This window comes from Rhinatrema bivittatum, chromosome 3, assembly GCF_901001135.1.
Source record: "Rhinatrema bivittatum chromosome 3, aRhiBiv1.1, whole genome shotgun sequence".
NCBI classification, from domain to species: domain Eukaryota; kingdom Metazoa; phylum Chordata; class Amphibia; order Gymnophiona; family Rhinatrematidae; genus Rhinatrema; species Rhinatrema bivittatum.
The window spans coordinates 504,512,447-504,530,397 of NC_042617.1; the positions used below are offsets into that span (position 1 = coordinate 504,512,447).

A 17,951-nucleotide genomic window follows, 5' to 3' on the forward strand; every position below is an offset into this window, starting at 1 on the left:
TCGGATTTTACCCCTTTTTGTGTGATGCCACTGATCGGATAGAGCATCGGTTAGAGCAAGGTTTATCCTTGCCTGATCCGATGTTATTAGGTTGGGTGGCCCTTGCCACACCGTAATGACAGCTGTGGTCTGGGGTTTCACTGGATCCCTTGAAGGCCCTGACCGCACACCTCTGCATACCATCCATACCAACCCTTCCCCCCTCAACGCGACTCTCTCCTCTCCCTTCCTTCCTTGTGTTCTTCAGAAGACAAGTTCCATAAAGAGATCTCACACCTCATGTGCAAACATTACATCCACAAATACGGCCAGTTTCCAACTACTTTTGTCCATCAAGCCACTGCACCTGTTCACAATGAGTTCGCTAAACTTGTAGATTTTAAAAACCCTGCCTTTCACTCATTTCTCTACCTGCATCCATCCAGTGTCTCTAAATTGCTTAATTCCACATTGTAGTGATTGCCAGATCCTCACCCAAGCCTCGGAATTGCTTAAATCGTATTTAAAGTACTGTTTCCTTCCATTTCTATGTTTCCTGATGCCTTGCACAATACTTGGTCATCTTTTATAAACTGCACAGTTTCTTATTGATACGTGCGCTCCATCTGCAGAAATTGTTCACTTCACTATCAGACATTCAATGTGTTTGCAAAACGTTTCCTTTTATCCATGTTAAGTCACAGTGCCACTGTAATTAACAGAAGCACGAGGTCTGGATTGTATTTATTCATGTGGTTTATATTCTGCCTTTCAGGCACATTAAAGCAGATTTCGTTCAGGTAATGAAGGTATCGCCCTATCCCCAGAGGGTTCACAATCTAAATTTATACCTGAGGCAAGGGAGGGTGAAATGACTTGAACAAAGGTCACAAGGAGCGGCGGCAGGATTTGAACCCTGGCTTCCCTGCTTTGCAGCTTGCTGCTAGGCTTCTCCTCCACTCCAGGACTACTTGTCTTTCCAAGACCCAGCTTAAGGACAGTTAGATTTCAGGTTTGGTAGGTGTTTCTCTGCTCCAGATCTTGGGCCTGATTTTACTAAGCACTTTTCCCATAGACACAGAGGTAGATTTTAAAAACATACGCGTTTGCACACCAGGCGCAAACAAAAGTACGCTGGATTTTACAAGATACGCGTGTAGCCGAGCGTATCTTATAAAATCCAGGGTCGGCACGCGCAAGGGGGTGCACATTTGTGCAACTTGCGCGCGCTGCCCGTTCCCTCCGAGGCCGCTCCGAAATCGGAGCGGCCTCGGAGGGAACTTTCTTTCTACCCCTCCGCACCTTCCCTTCCCTTCCCCTACCTAACCCACCCCCCGGCCCTATCTAGACCCCCCCTACCTTTATCGGAGAAGTTACTACTGCCTCCGGGCAGTAGTAACTTACGCGCGCCGGCACAGCAGGCCCCAACCAGGCCGCTGTGTCGGGGCACTCGGCCACATGCCCCCGGACACGCCCCCGATCCCTAACTGTGCCCCCTGGCCACGCCCCCGACCGCCCCTTTTTGCAAGCCCCGGGACTTACGCGCGTCCCGGGGCTTGCGTGCGCCGCCGATCGTATGCAAAATAGGCTTGGCACGCGCAGGGGGGGTTTGGGGTAGGTTTTCGGGGGGTACGCGTGTATCCCTTTTCTACCCCACAGAATGGGGAAAAGCCCACAGAATGGAGAAAAGCCCTAGTAAATCAGGCCCTAAGTTTGTACTTGAGGATGAGATAATTTGCCCAAGGTCACAAAAGGCATCAGTAGGAGAAGCTAGATTTGAACTCTGGTTTTGCTGCTTCTTAGCCCATTGCTTTAACCAGTAGACTGACTATTCCTCCACTAAGACATGTGCATGCCTGACCTTCAAATCACTGGATCCCATTTTGTTATGCATTAGAACTCAAAGGTGTAGAAAATGTTCAGGTTTGCAGGAAACTAAAATCCTTTTGCTGCATAACTGGGCACCGTATGGGGTAATTTCCTTTTACTTTGCCATTGCCTTCACTGAGAGATTCTGGAACATCAATAATTTCTTTCCTCCGTTAGTTAACTCTTTGCTCACTCTGTATGCAGCCAGCATTTTAATTGTGTCCTCCTGATTCAAAATATGCACTTGCCTTGGCTTCTGCTTATTTCTTCTTTTCCTAAATGAAGTGAACATTTAATTTGTATTTTCTTCCCCCTCTTGCAGTTCCTAGATTTTCAGACTTCACACATTTTTAATAACTCATTAGCAGCTGATTCAAGAAGTCCCGCTATTCTGTCATTGCATCTTGACTTATTTTCCATTTGTTGATTCTTTTCCTCCAGCATTGTGGGTTGCAATCCGTGATATTCAAAGACCATGTCCTCTTGTGAAAAATAATTCTGCTTCCCAGGTCAGACTGCCTCTTGTACTAGAGTTCATCTTTTATTTAATCTTATCCAACGAAAACTGTAAATTAGAAAGTTTGTCCTCAAATGCTGCAATTACCATTCTAGAGCTTTCTTTCCACATCTCTTCAGCAGCTTTCAGCACATTGTTCCCTGGTTTCAGCACCACTTTAGTCTCTGATAACTTGCTTTTTTACAGTGCAGTTTTTCTTGGGTGGTTTGATTTTTTTTTTTGGTTTGTTTTTTTTTTGCTGATGTCTTGAAAGATTATTCTATAAAAGGTACTTACACATCTCCAAGGAATCCTTTATAAGATATCTGTCCGTAAACTGCCCTCTTATTGCTTATTCCATTTGGTCTCAAATAAATTAATTCTAATTCTAATTTCCTTTCAGAGCTTCACTTCGGTTTCCTTTTTGTTCATCACAGGATTCCCCTTGTTTTCCTTATCTAAAGAGCCAAGGGCACCACCCACTGTAGTAAGAGCTGTGGATTAACCATAGTGTTGGGTTTTCTTTTTCTTCCCTTCCTTCCACTCCCGTCTCATGAATTCTGGTCCCCCGTCTATACACAGCATCTCTGGTGCAGCCCAAATGCATCCCTCCTATAGCATGCATGAATCTTATCATCCCATGAAGGCTGGAGCTGGGGGATACGCCCTGTCTACTCCAGGCATGCAGCAGGTAGGCCGCAAGGCACAGAACGGACTGTGCATTTATATCAAACTGGGTTTTCACAAGAATCTACTAGGTGAAGTGATTTTGTGGATACTCATTAGCAAGTAGGAGTTTATGGCAAATTATAATTCTACCTTTAACAAGTGGAGAAGAAATGAATAGTTCAGGGTATTGGAATATAAGTGCAATACAGAGCCTGTTCCCTCTCAGTAAATGTGTCCTAGGTCAGCACTATGCTTTATGTAGTATCTGAGTTGAGTAGTAAACTAAGCATGAAAGTCAATTCAGTTTACAAGTGAAATAAAACGATGTATACAGCTTCTATTTCAAACTTTGCTAAAATATAGAAGGCGAATCATTCAGCTCCAGAATTGGACATAGACATATATGCAGTCAGCATGAACATCGAGATATCTTTCTTGTATATCCGTGATCTGCTTTTTTTTTAAAAAATGAAATGTTCCCAAACAAAGCCAGCAACACCATCCTGCCTGTACCAGCACTCTGTCATTATGGATGTATGAGGAAATGAGAGAGTGCAGTACAAATGCATTGGTACTGTAGTTCAGGGGAGCTCAAACCGGTTCTTGGGTGCCCCTGCCCCACCCCCACCAGCCAGTCGGGCTTTTAGGTTATCTATAATGAATATGCATGAGATGTATTTGCATGCATTACCTTCAATATATGCAAATATTTCTCATGCATATTCATTGGTGATATCCTGAAAACTGGATCAGTTGGTGGAGGAGGGGGGAGAACTGGTTTGAGCACCACTGCTGTAGGTGAATTAAAGAGGTTTGAATTTATATGACGTGGATGGGCAGCCAATGGAGTGATTTGAGAAAAGAGCTTGAATGGTTATAATGGCATCAGAGCTGGATAAGTCTTTGTCCTATTTTAGTGTTATATTACCGTTACCTGTTATTTACTAGGCATATCTTGGATATTAGGTTGTTGTTATTACATCAATAGCAGGATTGGGTAACTCCAGTTCTCAAGGGCCATCAACCATCAAATATTGAAGACTCAATATCTAAATGGAACTCAGCTATTACCTCTACGTTAGATCTGATCGCTCCATATAAACAACACCAAATAAATAACAGGAAACAAAAGACCAATGCTCCCTGGTACTCAAATTCTTTACATCAACTAAAAACACACCTTAGAAAGTTGGAACGAAAATGGCGACATAAAAAAACAACCGAAGCAAAAAACACATATCGATGTACCCTTCGGCACTATTACAAAGAAATAAATCAAGCCAAAAAACTCTATTATGGAAAGTTAATCTCTAAAGCCAATGGAAATCCAAATACTTTATTCAATATAGTTAAAACATTAATTACTCCACACAACGAAAACTTCACAGAACACGATACAACATTCTGCAATAAAATTGCCAACCATTTTAAAACAAAAGTAACCACCATCTCCACAGAATTCTCACAACTACCTTACCCCACCTGTGTCAAGAAAGAACCTAATTATCAATGGTCCGAATTTAATCCAGTTTCAGACAATTCAATTCAAATTATAATCAGCAAACAAAAACCCTCAAACTCACCATACAATCCTTGTTCAGGAGCTTTCTTTAAAGCTATTGGTCATCATGCATACTCTTTTCTTAGTAGTCTAGTTAACCAATCTTTAGAAACAGGACAATTCCCATCCAATTTGAAAAAAACATCCATTCTACCTATTCTAAAATCAAAAACAAAAGGTACAGCTGATCTCAATAATTACAGACCTATCGCCTCTCTCACATCATTAGCTAAACTAATAGAATCTGCAGTCTTACGTCAATTTTCCGATTTTCTATCCGAAAATAACATTCTCCACATTAACCAGCATGGCTTCAGAAAGGGACACTCTACAGAAACACTTCTTCTATCTACCTTTGACACATTATTCCGGGCCTTTGATTCATACACAGACTATATTATAGTATTTTTAGACATCTCAGCAGCATTTGATACGGTTGATCACCAAATTCTCATCTCAGGACTACAAGCAATAGGTATCACTGGAACAGTATTAAGTTGGTTTTCATCCTTTCTTACAGATCGCCCTCAACAAGTTAATATCAATCATCAATTTTCCACTCCCTACACAATTCCCTCTGGCGTTCCCCAAGGATCTTCATTGTCTCCCATACTATTCAATATATATCTTCTTCCACTTTGCCACATCTTATCTTCACTCAATTTACAATTCAAAATTTATGCAGATGACATTCAATTTCTGGTACCCTATAAAACTTCCTGGTCTGACACCCTTTCATTAGTTTCACTCTACCTATCTACCATTAATTCTTGGCTATCTCATAATCGTTTAAAATTAAATCCATCAAAAACTGAATTGGTTCATTTAACATCCATTACAGATTCCTCTATAGGTCCGCCATCCCATTTCACATTCAATGGTTCAACCATCCCAATTAATTGTCACGCCATAAATCTAGGAGTAACCATAAATACAGATTTATCCATGAAACAACAAATTTCCTCCCTAACAAAGAAATCATTCTATAAATTACAGCTTCTGAAACGTCTTCGTCCTCTTCTTTTCTATCGTGATTTCAGGACTGTCCTTCAATCTCTCATTTTCTCTGGTCTAGACTATTGTAATGCTCTCTATCTAGGTCTATCTGATTCATCAATTCATCCGCTACAACTAGTTCAAAATAGTGCTGCTCGCTTATTATCCGGTACCTCCATTCGCAATCATATTACACCCATCCTACATTCTCTTCATTGGCTACCCATAAAGTACAGGATAAAATATAAAGTAATCTCAATCATTCACAGTCTAATTAATAATTCCTCATCCACCTGGCTTTGCACCTTACTCCGTATTTACAAACCCACCCGACACTTAAGATCACTTACTCAAAATCTCTTAGACATTCCATCACCACGACAGGCCAGATTAGACATCACCAGGAAAAGAGCTTTTTCAGTAGCAGGACCATCACTCTGGAACTCACTACCCAACCCTCTTCGCTTAATATCAAATCCTCATCATTTCAAAAAAGCTCTAAAAACATTCCTCTTTCAACAAGCATTTAATACTTCCACTAAGCAACCCCCTGATCATAAATGAAACTTCATCTCCCAAATTTCTCTCATCAGTTACATGTCACTTTAACTTCTCCCTTCCCCTATCTTCCCATCAGTGTTCTTTAAGGATATTACGATTCGTCCCCTCTCGTTCCCCCTTTTTACCCTCCCTGCCCTCCTTGCTCAAGGCACGCTACCTTTATTTTATTTTAATTTTAATTAATAATTTGTTTTTAGCTAGTTATCATCTAGCTATTTAGTCAAATTTATGTATTTAAGTTTATTTTAGTTATATTTTATTTTTATTTTTAACATGTTGTAAACCGTTTTGATAAAATTTTATTTTAAAAAACGGTATATAAATACCTTTAAATAAATAAATAAATAAACCAGTCGGGTTTTCAAAATATTCCTAATGAATATGCATGAAAGAGATTTGCATGCACACGGCCTCAGTTGTATGCACATCCATTTCCTGCCTATTCATTAGGGTAATCCTGAAAGGTGGCCCTCAAAGACTGGAACTGCACACCCCAGTATATAGTTTTGTTTATAATTACTCTGTGTGTGTGTGTGTGAGAATTTTGTATTGTACTTTGCATAGACTGTTAATTGGTCTTTAAGCAAATCATTAAAAAATGAAATGAAATAAATAGCCATGTTGCTGAATTTTAGATAGACTGCAGTGGAGAAAGATCATTCACGGTAGGAACAGGTTGCATTAATCTAAGTGGGAGCTGATGAGATTGGGATTCTGGCAGCCTGTTCAGAAAGGAAGGGAGGGATTTTGGAGATGTTGTAGACTCGAGGGATGAACTACAATGGAAACGGAATATAAGCAAACACTTTTGAGAGAGGGTCGGATTTAAGACTCGGGTGTTGCTCGGCCGGAAAGGTGACGACTGCTTGCCGGTATCAGGCACTAGGACCATGCTAAAACGCAGCTGCCTCGGGATGGGAAGATAAATTGTTTCCTCACCTGTATAACAGTAAGGATGGGATGAGATGCAAAGCAATGCTGCTTTGACATGAATTTGGGCACATGGTGCTGTATTTTGCTGAGCAGACTGAACATTATGAAAATACAGAGAGTTTATGTAACAATTTTATGTGCAAAAAAAAAAAAAGGTAAATTATTGGAAGAAGCTATGATTGATTATAAAGGACGCCCACACTCTCTCGCATATATTTTTGTATTGTATTTTTTTTCTTAGCGAAAAAAAGGACGTTGTGTTGTGAAAGAAAATGGAGCCAATTTGTTTCAACTGTTTCTAGTTCTATGAGCCTCTGTTTCTATATGCTGATCAGCTGACGTGAAATCATATATACTGTATGTGTTGGGGGGAGGACTGAAGAAGGGGATATCGAATTACATAATGTGATGCCCCAAAGTAACCATGAAACGTTTGAATACACATCCTACATTTATTTAAAACATTTTTTAAAAAATTAGTATCTACTAAAATAATTATCTGGAGAAATATACTTATTTAAATAAGGCAATACGTTGCACTACAAAGATGACATTAGAAGATTTTTTTTTTAAATTAATTAAAACCCTCTGTACGCTTCAGTGTAGGTAAAATACTCTGGGGATGTTCATGAAGAAAAGAGAAAAGAAACTAACAGCTTTGACAGATGGGACCTTAACAAATAACTATTTGTTTGATGGCAGTGCCAAAGTTTTTGTTTCACTTGTAACAGCCTATGTTCTGAAAGTCTTGTACAGAATTGTAGTCACCGTAAATCTCAGCCAGTTTGCACAAATGCCTCTATAAAGACAAGTCCTCAAACGGAGATAATAACATTTTGTATCACTATCATTTTGTTAACGGATCTTTAAAAAAAAAAAAATCCCTTCAAGACACATTGCATGAAAAGATGCACTTATTTTTCATTGCATTTAAATACTGCAGACTTTTGTCCATCTGTTTTCGTTACGGCCTGTAAAAAGCTGTCGTAAAACCGGTTTGTCCGCCTGCACGGGATCCTTCCTGGCCCCTAGTGCAGCTTCAGGATCGCAGCAGTCTGTAGGTGCGCGTGCACAGTCCCATTTCTAACTGGGCTAATGAGGGCTCCCGCTGACGTCTCCAAAGAGCAAGTTGGGGAAATTCTCAGCTTCCTGTGCCCGGCCTCGGTGAATAGGCTGGACTAGTGCTGCCACACTCGTATAGAGTGCGTGCTAGGAATATCTGTTGCACATCAAGCAAATAAAATGAGAAAAAAAATGCCTACGGAAACACAATCAAAACACCATAAACATGTAAAGCGCGTAAAAAGTTGTTACCTAGGTAGAATGTCGAGGAGGTTGGCATAAATCTATTTTTAAGAAGGGATGTTTTCTGAAAATATTCGTTTTAAGAAACCAATGAGTGGTGTGTAACTAACGTGTATTAAAGGGAAAGAAACACCATTTTATAAATATGTATGTATATGAAAGGACTCGTGGATTTTTAATTATAACCTAAAAAGGCTATCAATTTAACGAATATGAAAGGAAAAAGGTTTTAATCACATGGCTGAGATTATCCTGGTATTATCGATATTATAGGCCCTAATTTATAATAGGAAAACTTTATTTTTGTTAGAACAAGCCTTTGGTAAGGCTTTAAAAAAGCTGGCTGAGCTTCCTACCCCCAATGATGTCCCAAATGATCTCGTATCCGTGTCACTTGCAAGAGAGAGCGAATTGATTCGGCACTGCAGATCATGTGGCCTTGATTTCCTAGTAGATAGTTCAAGCTACAAATTGTCCATGCCAAAATTATTTTTCTAAAAGTGCTATAGTTTTGCCTCCAAAACTCCTACCAGCCTTTCCTAATACACCAGCCTTTCTTTAAAAAAAAAAATCTTTTCATATCTGTTTATTCTAGTTTAAAATATGATAATGCTGTAAATCACGGATGATTAAAGCTGTTCATTTTTAGTTTTTGCACAGTGAATTACTCGCCAGTGATCCAACTGAACCAGACAATTCTTTGGATCTGTCCTTTCCGATCCCCGATAGAGCCTGAGATGAATCGTTGGGAGTTTCTCTATTTGCCACTGTAATTAATCAACCTTAATATTGTTGGTTTGTTTTTTTTAAGGAAGCTTTGTTGAATCTCGCAAAAGTATTAATAGTACTTCCAGTGGAAATATGGCTTGATGGTGACACTGGAACCAGTTTTCATTGACAAAGCTACGGAATTCACAGCAGACCTGATGGACTTAACCTTTTTTTAATTTCCTTCTTAAGTGTTTTAGATGTGTTGAAGGAATGTGAATAAAAAGCAGTAAATGATAAAAATTAAAAGTACATATATACACACACTTCTGTTATAATTTATTGCATTTATATATAGTGTGTGTGAGAGAGAGGGACTTGCGATACTTTTTGTACCTACCAATCGAGTAATACATGCTAGTGTACAGGACTGTGATTAGTACACCTAATGTCTTTTAACATATTTGGTTTTCATTACATTAATAACCGTGCCTGGCTTTTCAGCTAGGATTGTCGTGGGAGGACTTGCATTGGAAGGAGGAGGAGGAGAGCCGCCGAGCGACGGGGGTAGAAGAATCAAAGGGGGCCAGAAAGCAGCAGCCCCGCCCCCTCTCTCGCGCAAAGTTACCTTTTTGCTTCCGGGAAGCTTTCGCCCTGCGCGCTGCCCTGCTCCGGGCCTAGCAGTTCTTGTCGCTCTCCATCGTCTGGAGAGCAAGTTTAAGGGCTTTGTGGCTGGAGAGCGAAGAAGCTTGGAATCTGCTCAGCCTGTTTCACAGAGGAAATACTCCCCCCCTCCCAGCCTTGCTCTCTCATGCACGGGTGTAAATGTCCCCCAGAGCATCCAAGATCTTTGCAAGCGATACAGCCTGGGACTGCTACTAGCCCTTCTCCTGACTGCATTCCTCCAGGTGCGCCAGTAAGTTCAGGCTAGAAATGGCATGAAGAAGAACGACTGAACATGCAGCGGGGACGCATAGATGTACTCGGATTTCTGTGCTCCTTTTTAGGGTTGTTTTTAAAATAGTTAAAAAAAAAACAACCTGTCCTTGCTGGCAGATCTAATGGTACGGTGGAATTTTTCTGGTTAATTAGAACTTAGTGAAACCAGCAGTAGTACAAAGTCTGGTTATCTTCTAAGGGTCTGTGTAGAAGTGGAACGTATTGTTCCTTTTTACAAGCTTCTTTTCCTCACCTTAATACAGTTATCTAAATAGCTCTGAAAAGTTTATCATCAGGCACTATAACCTGGGATCACATAACAGGAAAGGGGAGTACTGGATGTATGGCATTATCCCCTGCTCTGCATAATTTTGAATTCTTATACATTTGTTTAAACCACTCAGCTCCTAGTTCAGGAGCCACAGGCTGCTCTTCCGGGCCCTCTTGCGCACTCACAGCCCTGACCCCCTGATGAAACCCCAAATTGTGAACCCTAAGCCAGGATAACAGTTCTGCCAGCACCTACCACCTTTAATAGCTCACTCTGTGCCTCCTTCAAAGCTGCCCCACCACATGCCAAAGCACAGTCTGTCCTCCCCAAGCTGAACACCCTGCTAGCAGGCTTCAGAAATCTTAAAACTATCAGGGAGTAAAAAGGAACTGATATGTAAAGGTTGCCTCTCTCCTCAAATATAGATTATAGATAGATAGATATAATATAAAACACAATTGGTGAATAAATTGACTCCCTGGGAAAGATTAGCACTGTAAAATCATCTAGCACCATCATTATTTTTTATCTCCAGGTGTTTTATATGGGGGGGGGTTTCCATTTCATGAACCATAATATATCTTTGTGATGCAGCAGTTTCCTCTGCTCTTTTTTTTTTTTGCTTCCAGCTCAGCAGGAACTGGCCTTTGTAGTGCTATGAGCATTTTTTTTCTCCTAGTTGTATGCCCCCTATCCCCTCCCCTGCCATCTCAGCCCAGCAATCCCAGCCTTAATACTCAGTGGAGGAGTAGTCTAGGGGTTAGAGCAGTGGGGCTGTGAACTAAGGAAGCCAGGGTTAAATCCCGCTGCAGCTCCTTGTGACCTTAAGCAGGTCACTTTACCTTCCACTTCCTCAGGTACAAATTTAGGACCTGATTTACTAAGACTTTTCTCCCAATCTGCGTCTATGGGAAAAATGCTTAGTCCATGAGGCCCTTAAATTGTAAGCCCCTTGGGAGTAGAGAAATAAATATAGCACCTGCTTTGAGATACATGAAAGGCAGAATGTAAGCAAATAAACACAAACTATGGCTTCCTCAGTACCCTGGCTAAACTGGACCCATAATCTGGCTACCAGGTATCATCACTGAGCAATGGCCTGGGTTTCCTTTCTTCCCCTTCCTCCTGAAAGATTCCTAAGCTGCAGCTCCAGCCCTGTCCCCTGGGAAAGCAGAGGCCCTGCACCAGGATCCAAACCAGATGTTCAATAGGGCAGCGCTCAGCAGTTCCTATCGAATCACCCGGCCACCCAAATTATTTTAAAGGTAATCTGAAAAGTTTCTATTTTTCTTTTTTTGTGGTATTTTTTTTCCAGCCAATATGCCTTTCATGCATAGCTCAATAGAAATGAAAACTGATTTAGAAGTAGCAAAGGTCCAGTATTAAATTCATCTACTCTTCTGCCCCTGGGCCATCTGGAAGCCACAATGTGACTTCACAGCTGCCAGGCATCTCCTTACACAGAAACCCCACACACTTTCTCAGCAGACCCACAGGAGCCTGAACCCTCTTTTATTAACCAGTCCCTTACTCTTTCACATAAAACGTCTGCCAGTCATCTCCAAGCCAAATTTTAGGTCAGTGGGGGCTGCTGCTGCTGCACTGACGCGTTTTCTTTCAGTCAGATTCTCTTTGTGACATCATCTTCAGTCAGATTCCCTTTGTGACATCATCTTCCATAGATGATGTCACAAAGTTTTCCAAGAGCTTATCGGCACGTTTAAAATGAAAGAGAGTTTTTATTTCGGAAGTCCAGCAATAACTGTATTCGTTACCCAGAGCAGGTGAATTCACCTACCAACCTGCTTTAGTCAGCGACTACCGCCTGAAACGAATCGTTTCTATAGGAACAAAGAAAAGAATAAACTTGGACAGAGAGATCCCAGGAGAGAAACTTTTTTTTTAAGTAAAATACAGGGAAAGTTAGGTGCAGGAAAGCCGGTCTCTGGGTGCCGGAGGAGAAGTTTCTCTTCTGGCTCAGGCTCGTCTCGTTCCAAACGAGGAGGAGCCGAGGCCGGGAGCACCTCCTGTGTCATTGGAGGAACCTGCGCTCAGGAGCTGATAAATACGGACGGGCAGCAGGAACTGGAGGCAGACTCGTCAAGGAAGGAGAGAGCCCCTGCTGTCATCCTCTCGGGACAGAGCGAGCCTGAGTCACCGGGGGAGGAATCAAATCGTCCAAAGGAAAGGACAACAAAACAAAACAAAAAAAGAGAGCGAGAGCGAGGTGCCCCGCTGCCCTCCCGGCGCCATGACGTCCCTGCTGGGCTCCTACTCGTGGCCAGAGGGCCTGGACTGCTCGCCCCTGCACGGGGAGCTCTCGGACGGGCCGCCCGCGCACAGAGCCCCCGGGGACAAGGGCTCGGAGCCCCGCATCCGCAGGCCCATGAACGCCTTCATGGTGTGGGCTAAGGACGAGAGGAAGCGGCTGGCCGTGCAGAACCCGGACCTGCACAACGCCGAGCTGAGCAAGATGCTGGGTAAGGGCCCCCCCGACTCTGATCGCCGCCTGCTAGGAGAAAGCCGGTGCCCTGCTGCTGCTGCCGCCCCCGGCGCCGTTCCCCCGCCTCCACGCCGACAAACGCTTCTGACCCCCCATTGGCTTTCCGCTTGTAACATCCAAACTGCTCGGTTTTCTCAGCTCCCATTTGTTTCACAAGTAAAACGGGGGGGAATCTGATATTTTCACTGATTTTCTTTTTTTTCCTTGCCCAAAACTCTGAAACTATTTCGTGGCAAACGAAAAAAAACAAACTACCCCCCCCCCCCAAAAAAAAACCCAATAATCAGCAGCACGTTTTAAATGTTTATTTTTCTTTCCAATTTATTTATTGTCACACCTAATTACCGACACAGTTTATTGCGATGATGAAGGTGGTTATTTCGTAGGACAAAATACTATGTTTTCGTTAGTGACGAAACCTTTTCACTTTAATGTGGCCCCGCTCTTTCCTGGTCCTTTAGCATCCGCTGCTTTGCTGCTTGGGCTGGAGGAGAGATGAGTGCTCTCTGCTTCTTCCTTGGGAACCTGCCATGAACACTTGTTTTTGTAGTTGTTTCAACTCTGGGAATTCAGAGGAAATCAACTGATTGCAGAGATGGCTCCCGATAAAAAAAAATAGTCATTAGGGCTCCATTAAGTATTCGTTTTCTAATCGTGTCAAGCCAAACGTTTCTCAGAAATGCCCCCTTTTTTATTTTTTTACTATCTCCTGTAGCATTTAGCGGTAATGTAAAAATAAACGACACACATTATGGCCAACCCTGAGAATAACGTTCAGCTATGGTAGTGAATCAGCAGAACTGTTACCGTACTAGTAATCGAATTAAATAGTCTCATTATTGTTATTATGCCTTGCAATCGCACTGTTAGCGCGAAAACTGCATTTTCAGTGCGATATTAGCAATGAAAATGACGAAAAAATCCGAAAATAACTTTTTTAAGGGATTAATTTTTTTTAAAGGGTTTGCAATTTTTATCTTTTTAGCGCAGCTACAATAGTAATAATAATAATATTAATTGGACAACCGTGTAAGGAAACGACGTAGCATTTCTAGACGCATGAATCTTTTTTCTTTTCACTAGAGCATCCGATAGGCTCGGGATGCTTTGCGCAAAATGTTCTCTTACAGAAACTTTTTTTTTTTCAAAGTTTAATGTTATAGACCTGGCTCTAAGTGGTTTTCTTTTTGAAAAAAAAAACCCAAAAACGTTGTGTTTGTTTTTAGGGAAGTCCTGGAAAGCGCTGTCACCGTCGCAGAAGAGGCCTTACGTGGAAGAGGCGGAAAGGCTAAGGATTCAGCACATGCAGGATTACCCCAACTATAAATACCGTCCCAGGAGAAAGAAACAAATCAAACGGATCTGCAAACGGGTGGACCCGGGCTTTCTGCTTAATAACCTTTCCAAGGAGCAGACCTCGGCCACGGAGAACCGAAACTGCAGGGCAGCAATGAAGGACGAGGACAGCGCCGGCTACTCCTCCGGGGCCACCCTGCAGAGCCTCCGAAACTACCGAGAGCCCCGGGGAGGCAGCGCCAGCCTGGACGCCTACCCTTACGGGCTCCCGACGCCCCCTGAAATGTCCCCTCTGGAGGTGCTGGAGCCCGAGCGGACCCTCTTCTCGCCCCCGTGCGCCGCCGAGGACCCTCGCGCCCATATGAGTGGAGCCGCTTACCCTGCCGCCTACTCCCCTGCGCCCCTGCACTGCGCGCACCTCGGCCCGCTCGCCCTCCCGCCTCGGCCCGGCGCGGGGCTCCCACCCCCTCCCCCTCCCGCTTACTACCCCCCGGCTTTCCGTTCCCTCCACCCCAACCTCCAGGCCCACCCGGGCCAGCTCTCCCCGCCGCCGGATCACCACGGTTACGACGCCCTGGATCAGATCAGCCAAGCGGAACTTTTAGGGGAAATGGACAGGGACGAGTTCGACCAGTACCTAAACACGGCCGGGCCCCCGCCGGACCCCAGCGGGCTGCCCATGAGCGGACACAGCCAGGCGGCCCAGTCCGCCGGCGCCCACCCCCCGGAAACCAGCCTCATCTCGGTCCTAGCGGACGCCACTGCGACTTACTACAACAACTACAGCGTGTCCTAAACGAAGAAACCCCCCCCCCCCCCCCCAAAAACAAAGAGAGACACTGGAAATGGAAAAGAGTCACAGTATTATTGGCGTCCCTTCCCCACCATCTCCTCAGGGTTGCTAACTTAAGTCTCAACAGAATGACTGCTCCTCCTTTCCTTTATTATAAGTGAGGGCTTTTGATTACCAAACCCAAATGCGAGTCTCCGGCTTCCGAATGTGTGTCAGTTCCTTTTACAGAGATGCATCGAAAAAAAAAATCTTGTTTAGTCATTTCATAACCATTGCTTAAATATAATCTACATACATGTGGACGGACACCCCCCCCGCCCCAAATGAAAGATCCCCCGAATTAGCAGGTGACAGTAAATATATGTATGCGTGCATACATTTTTATGCACACATATATGATGCACATGAATATTTTCGTTTAAAATTGGTGTGTGATCGTGGATATCATTTTAAAGGTCAGGCCGTCTGTAGTTTTTGATCTTGGATGGCCTACAGAATACACATTTTAGAGAAGCTCTTTCGTTTGGAACTGGAAAAAAATGATTTATGCAGGCATTTTTTTTTTAAAGTAAACAATGTGAATACATTTTTATTATGTCAAACATCGGAGGAAAATACTTGGAGTCTAGAAATGAATTACCAAATGATGTCTTTTTAGTCAAAGTATATTATCGCTTGTGACAAACTGCTGTAAATTAATATTCTATTCGATTTTCTCTTGTGTTTCTAAAGTTATAATTAAAACATAAGAATGAAGTCTTATTGTAAATCAATTATATGAGCTGATTAACCTTAGTAGTACTTTATGACATTTGTTAATGAGTAGCAATTAGTGCGCACATGATTACTGGTTTGAAGTCCTAAAAATATGTACTATTATTAATAATAATTATAAATAATCCTTCAAAAAAATTTTCAAGTTTTTTTTGCAACATATGGTCCCTGCTTCTTTGCCCCTTAATATGCATTTTGAATGGCTGTACATATCTGTTTGCCTAAACTATTTAATTTAAATAAATATCTTTTTATACAAGGGCCGCTTGATTGTTTATAAATCCGAATTCTAAAAGCTTATTTCTCCAATAATATTTTTCATAGTTGGTTAACTGATTCTAAATCTTTATTTAAAAAAGACCAATTGATATGAAGTGTAATATTTTACAGCCTGCCGGTGAAACTAAAGACTTTTTTTTTTTTTCTTAAAGCGGTGCAGGAACTCTTAAAAAAAATATATCATGCAACATTTTTTTGTTAGAAAGTGCAGAGTGCTGCTATCGGTGAACGGAAAAAAACACTTTAACATCAAACATTGTCCTTTTGATGGAAATGTGTCAGTAGTGTAAATGCCCAGTAAACTAAATAAAGGATACCTAGAGCGAATTTTTGGTATACAGAGATTTCAGATATCTATATTTAGCTTTTCAGACTTACTCAAAATGCTAAAGGAAGCAGGTGGTTGGAGCAGAGTCGGGATGCCACGAGAGTGCAAGGAACAGGGTCAGAAGAATATAGGATACAAAGCCAGGCAAGTATAACTAGGACACCTGGTTTTGTTAAAACCATTAATTACCCCATAAAAGAGAATTTCAAAATTAGATGAAACTTGATAAAGCCTTGACAGCAAAAAGTCTTCAAGACAAATTAAACATTAAGGGGGGAATGTTCATGAGGGTCCCTTCAGCTATTCCGTAGTCGGGGAGTGAAACCAGGGAGCAGCCCGAGCTCTGCCTTTGTAATGTTAGGTTTTGACGTCACACGGATTTACCTGCATTCTGATCAACTCCCAGTCCACTCGGAAAACAAGGCGTATAACTTGTGAAGGAGAGTATGGAATCAAGGACCCTTCTGATGAGTATTCAGGGATCACAGATCTACTTGCTTCTTGCCGTTGATTTTAGCCTCTTAGTCTTTGTAAAACTTCCTGGGTCCATCCACGCAGGAGAAGATTCTGCAGAAAGGGTTAAAATGTCTGCCACCGATTTTCAAAATTCTGCAGCAATTCTGTGGCTCATGTGCATAAAATTGCATACAATTTGCTAACATGTATGTATATTACAAGTCTTCAAACCTATATTTGTGCGTATCTGTCTATATCTGACATTTCTTCCTAACTTTGTTGTGTATCAGGATAATCTCTCTGTTCCTTCTCGTTCTCTATTGCAGTTATTTCATTCCTCTCATTAATTTTCTCTTTTTTTTTTCCACTTCCTTCCCTGTCTCTTTCTTAACCCACCTTATTTCTTTTCTCAGATCTACCTCTTTCCCCTCTCCTAGGCCTCCACTTCCCCCGGTCTACGCTTACTGCCACACTCTCTTCAGTCGGTCCTTCCCTCCATATCTAGTCTCTCCCCCCAAATTCCCAGCTCTTTCCTCTTTTTCTAGTCACCTCTCCTCTAGCCTTCTTCCCCGCTAGTATCTCTCTTCTGACTTTTCTGCGGAACCCGGACTTCTCCTCCCTCGGATTTACTGCTGCTTGCCTGCCTCCCTGCGCCCCAGTAGCTGTCATCTTTTCCTATGCGGTGCATGGCAGCAGGCGAGAAGGCTGTGGTGGTGGGTCAGTGGCCCCCATAGAGCAGTAGGAGGGGGTGCAGCTGGGGGCCAAGTAGCCAGAGCATGGGAAGGAAGCTACAAGTCAGTGTCGCAGCAGCAGCAGCAAGAGGAAGTCAGCTTGGAAGAAGGCGCTGCATCAGGGTGTGGTGCCAATGCCAGCTGGCAGCTTCCTGAGTGCACATTTGCAACAGGAGGCTGCCATGGCTATGGGAATTGCAGGAAACTGGTGGCTTCTGTTCTCTGTGTCTAGGGTTCAGGATTCCTGTTTAACACTGGTTACCAGCTCGGTTAAGACACGACTAACGTGAGCAGTCCCGCTTTATTTTCTAACACGGTTTGAGTATTTTCCCTTTTTATTTCCTAGGAGGTTCTAACTTAATTCATGAGAAACAAAAGTTTAAACTGTTGTGTGTACACAATAAAAAGAATGACTTTTAAAGATTTATGTTCCGCCTGTTTTCTTTTCATTTGAATTGATACATGCTCTTCTAGATATAAATAACACATGGAAAACTTGCACCA

The 17,951-nt window shown here is 42.4% G+C and overlaps 1 protein-coding gene across 1 annotated transcript; it reads left to right on the forward strand.

The window, feature by feature from the left end:
* Window positions 1-12,372: 12,372 nt before the first annotated feature.
* SOX7 (SRY-box transcription factor 7) lies at window positions 12,373-15,912 on the forward strand. Its single transcript, XM_029596153.1, has 2 exons — window positions 12,373-12,767; window positions 14,017-15,912. The coding sequence occupies exons 1-2, from the start codon at window positions 12,539-12,541 to the stop codon at window positions 14,880-14,882; spliced, it is 1,095 nt and encodes a 364-aa protein (XP_029452013.1). The 5' UTR covers window positions 12,373-12,538; the 3' UTR covers window positions 14,883-15,912.
* The last annotated feature ends 2,039 nt before the right edge of the window (window positions 15,913-17,951 follow it).